This window comes from Nannobrachium achirus (genome assembly GCF_963921795.1).
Source record: "Nannobrachium achirus genome assembly, chromosome: 22".
Classification (NCBI taxonomy): domain Eukaryota; kingdom Metazoa; phylum Chordata; class Actinopteri; order Myctophiformes; family Myctophidae; genus Nannobrachium; species Nannobrachium achirus.
In genome coordinates, this window is record NC_137829.1 from 12,177,430 (window position 1) to 12,181,666 (window position 4,237).

General features: G+C 44.7%; 1 protein-coding gene across 1 annotated transcript in view; it reads right to left on the bottom strand.

Annotated features, from left to right (window-relative positions):
- Positions 1-2,990, bottom strand: part of fstl1b (follistatin-like 1b) — a 30,665-nt gene extending 27,675 nt beyond the window's left edge. The window contains exons 1-2 of the mRNA XM_080753045.1: positions 2,867-2,990; positions 2,666-2,722 (exon numbers count right to left, since the gene is read on the bottom strand). Coding sequence (XP_080609171.1) covers positions 2,666-2,722; positions 2,867-2,869 — 60 coding nt within the window. The 5' untranslated portion in view covers positions 2,870-2,990. The remainder of the gene's footprint in view (positions 1-2,665; positions 2,723-2,866) is intronic.
- Positions 2,991-4,237: the final 1,247 nt, after the last annotated feature.

Below are 4,237 nucleotides of genomic sequence, written 5' to 3' on the forward strand. Positions count from 1 at the left end.
TTCCAGCAGGCAGAGGTAGGGACAGCTATAGGACAGCTGGGGGGGGGGGGGGGGCTAGACATTCTGGGCATGAGTAATGTTGCAGTGACACCAGGGGTGTAGTTGTCCCGATTTAAAATGAAGCAAACACGGAACTGAAAGTTCCTATGATTGGCCGCTAGTTGCGCTGTTCTGGCACCAGAAGCAATATGTTCTCCATAGGATTCCATTAATTTCCCCCAAACTTTTACATTTGATTTTCTTACCTTAATAAACATTTTCATAAATACTTTATGGTTCCTATCCCTAGTTTAAAGCCTTGTTTCAAACACCATGATATGCCTTTTGTGAAAATATGGTCCAATTTATGTTATATTTGATGTTATAGCATGCAGAGTATGCTGTAGGAGGGGCTTGTGATCATAAGCTTGTGATGATTCTTCTTCGTGAGCTTTATTTTCGGCAAGCTCAAGACAATGTCCCATGTATCCCTGCGGTTGCACGTGACCGTTGGCAGCCAATAAGTATTCGAGATGGTACCATTTCTACCAATGAACGTTGATTTTCTACAATGATGGCGGCACCCATACAACGGCCAAAAAAGCTTCATTTGCGCAGCATAGAAGCCAATGGCTTTCCACTGTCCACATATTTTTACAGTTAGAAATGTGGTGGCCGTGAGCGACTAACCAAACAACGCGCAGCAAAAGCTGCTATATGACATTCTGTGCCACAACTTCTGATAAATATTTTAAACATTTTCAAAGTGGTTTTTCGCAGAAGCTAAATAGACGAACATAAATATTCCTAAATAACAAGTCACAAGACAGCCCCCCCAAATCTAGAGCAGTTAATTCCCCTTGTTTGTCATCTCCACGAGCAGGTCAACAGAACCAGGTGTTCAACAGCTGCCTCCGGCGAGGCAAGACCTGGTGCGTGCACGTACGTGCATGTGCTCCGCAAGAGGCCAACGCGGAATATCGTCACTCTCGAGCAGAAGCCTCGTATCTCCAAGTTTCAAATGTGTACGTTCTTTTGAAAAGCAAGGCCCTGCTTCGTCACGCAAGACTGTCGCACCAAACTAGTGAAAATAGCAGATCTACAAGCTCACAACGTGTGCTTGTAGATCAGCTATTTTCACTATTTTGAATCATTTTTTAAATGATAAACACAACACGAACGGTTTTGGACATACAAGGTTTCGACCCGACAACAATGATAACTAGAAGCAGTGCTCTTCCGAGCACAGGTCTCCACCAGGCCACACAAATCGGCCTGTTATAGCGCCACCATGAGGCTGATTTAAAAAATGTGGGGCAGAGGTTCTGAATTAGCATCCAGGGAGTGTGTGTGCTCAGTTTGGCAGCGATCGGGCCAACGGCGCCGGAGATTAGCTGGTAACAACCAGGCCACACAAATCGGCCTGTTATAGCGCCACCATGAGGCCGATTTGAAAAATGTGGGGCAGAGGTTCTAGATTGGCATCCAGGGAGTGTGTGTGCTCAGTTTGGCAGCGATCGGGCCAACGGTGACTGAGATTAGCTGTTCACAAACTGCGAGGACGCACGGACGGACGCACGGACGCACGGACGGACGCACGGACGCACGGACGGACGGACGGAGGGGAAAACATACTCTCCCTCAGCCTTCGGCTGGTGGAGACAATAAGTTTTGGTTTGACACTCTGTGGGTCTCTCAACTGACAATGAAGATTGTCACCTCATCAAGTGATGTGAGGTGACTCGAGGTTGTCATCACCCCCTGTGGTGTTGGGATAGTTCATCTAACATCACATTATCTCTGTGTTTACACAGCAGTGGTCAGAGCATTTAGCACAACAGTGACCACATCAACACACACACACACACACACACACACACACACACACACACACACACACACACACGCACACACGCACACAAGCACGCGCATACAGGGTCTATAGGTACATGTACACATACTTATGCAGGGACACAGAGACCACCCATACAAAAGTGTCATAAGCAGTACCCCCATCCTTGTTTTTAGCTATCACAGCTGTCTATTACACTTACTCCACAAACAAAAAGTATAGGCTGTAATTGCATATGTGTGTATCAGGGTGTGATCCATGAGGATGTAGATTGTTTTAGCACAATGACACATTCATGTGGAGAAAGGCTAAATAAACATTTAAACTGCCTCAAAACATATAATGGAAGGATATGAGTTCATGCCACAAGTAGCCTATCTTGCACTTTAGTGAGTCACTTTGGACAAGGGTATCCATCTACTAAACACTTAAATTGTAAATTGGTATGCTATTGCACTTTCTGAAAGGAGAAATGCCCCCCTGTTAAAATATAACGGTCCCAAAGACAAAGACAACTGTAAACTGCCTGTCTCCAGACTGAAGTCTCATAATGCCATCGTTTTGAAGCTATAAACGCCCTAAGCTCAACATAACCCCGAATAAGCCCAGACGAAAATGGTGATTTCTCCACAGCACATTACTGGATATAGATCGATAAAAGCCTACTCCAGATGTGCTTTGCGAAGGTCTTTAAAAGAGTTCCACCTTCTTCCCAGCGGTGCGCTGTTGTTCATGTTCGCGTCCAGCCGTTCGGTATTTCTACATAAGTACAAACTATGAAAGAACATTTTAAAGAAAGAATAAGAACAAACGGGAGAATATGGATCCACTTACCTCGGCGTTACAGAGCGCTACGGCCAGCAGTATGAGCACAGGGACACTTCGGAACATCTGGAGATGGCGGGGCCGGCGAGGTATTGGGGGAAAAAGGCAAGGGTTTCTAAGTTTAACATGTCGATTCTTTTCCGAACCACAACACACAAGTCAAGGACGTTATCTGCATTGTAACAAAACAAAGTGTAGGCTATACGTTACCATTTTGGAAATCTGCTCCGATTTTGGTGCGAGGAAGAGGAGGAGGGCGCCGCTGGGATGTTGGTCGATACAAAAGCGTTGAAGAAGTGGAGGTCCGTGATTTCACAGGGAATTTGAGGAGCGCCTAGGAATTCGTGGTCGTCAGTTTCTAGTCAGCCCCCCTCCGCTGTGACGACGTGGCCAATGAAAATGTCTGGAAGTCAGAGAGACGTTTACCGACACAAAAGCCCACAAAGAGAAACTAGGGGGGTCGCTGCCTGGCTCCAGTCCGAAAGAAGTCATCCATCATATTCTACTGTGAATATGTTCCCCTTTTTTGTAGCTTCTTTTTTAAACCACTTCATGATTATTATTAGACCTACCTATAAGCCCTGCAATGTCCTTTGGCTAATGCTGACTGGACGTAGGCTATACTGTAGAGACTGTAGTGTTAGTGTAGGTGATAGGCGTACTGTTTCTTTATGAGAATTAGCCTACACCCGAATTCCAATGCAACTTAATAATACTTAATTGGGCCATATTCTCAATTCCAAATATCCACCAGGGCCTGAAAGCGCAGCACACACACACACACACACACACACACACACACACACACACACACACACACACACACACACACACACACACACACACACACACACACACACACACGTCATGTCTTGTATATTATTGTAGGCTATGTATATTATACTAGTAAGACGCCTCAGGGCGACATGCGCCAATTTTTCTTGGCCATCTGGCCAGTGATGTATCGACCAGTTAGATTGATGACATCAGAAATCTCCATAATGGGCATAAAAGGGATTTTGTTTCTGGGAATGACCATATATGGACTTCTTATTTTATTTTATCCTTTATTAATAATAATATGTATCCATATTGGCTACATACAATATAGACTATTTTATGCCCATACATGGAGATCCCTATCTGAACCAGCCACACAGATATGGGCCATGCCTTTGCCATCTGGCCAGTGATATATCATCAGGGATCTTCATATATGGGCATAAAAGGGATACCCATATATGGACTTTTACGTGACGTCACCTGTGATATCACCTGTGATGTCACAGTGACAAGGGAACCAACCCATAGACTGTAAAAATCTGTACTGACTGACTGACTGACTGACTGACTGACTGACTGACACAGTATGGATATCCAGGGTTTGATCTTTGATGAGGTGATGTCACGTGACATCACTTCCTGTACTGACTGAAGGACTGACGGACAAGCTGCAACATGTCTCGTGATATACTGCGACCTTCGGTCGCAATTATGTGTTTATTAAATGTCTTAATGAATATACACAGGACCACAAGAAAAAAGCCCTATAATTAGGACATTTGTGTTATCCTTTTAGTA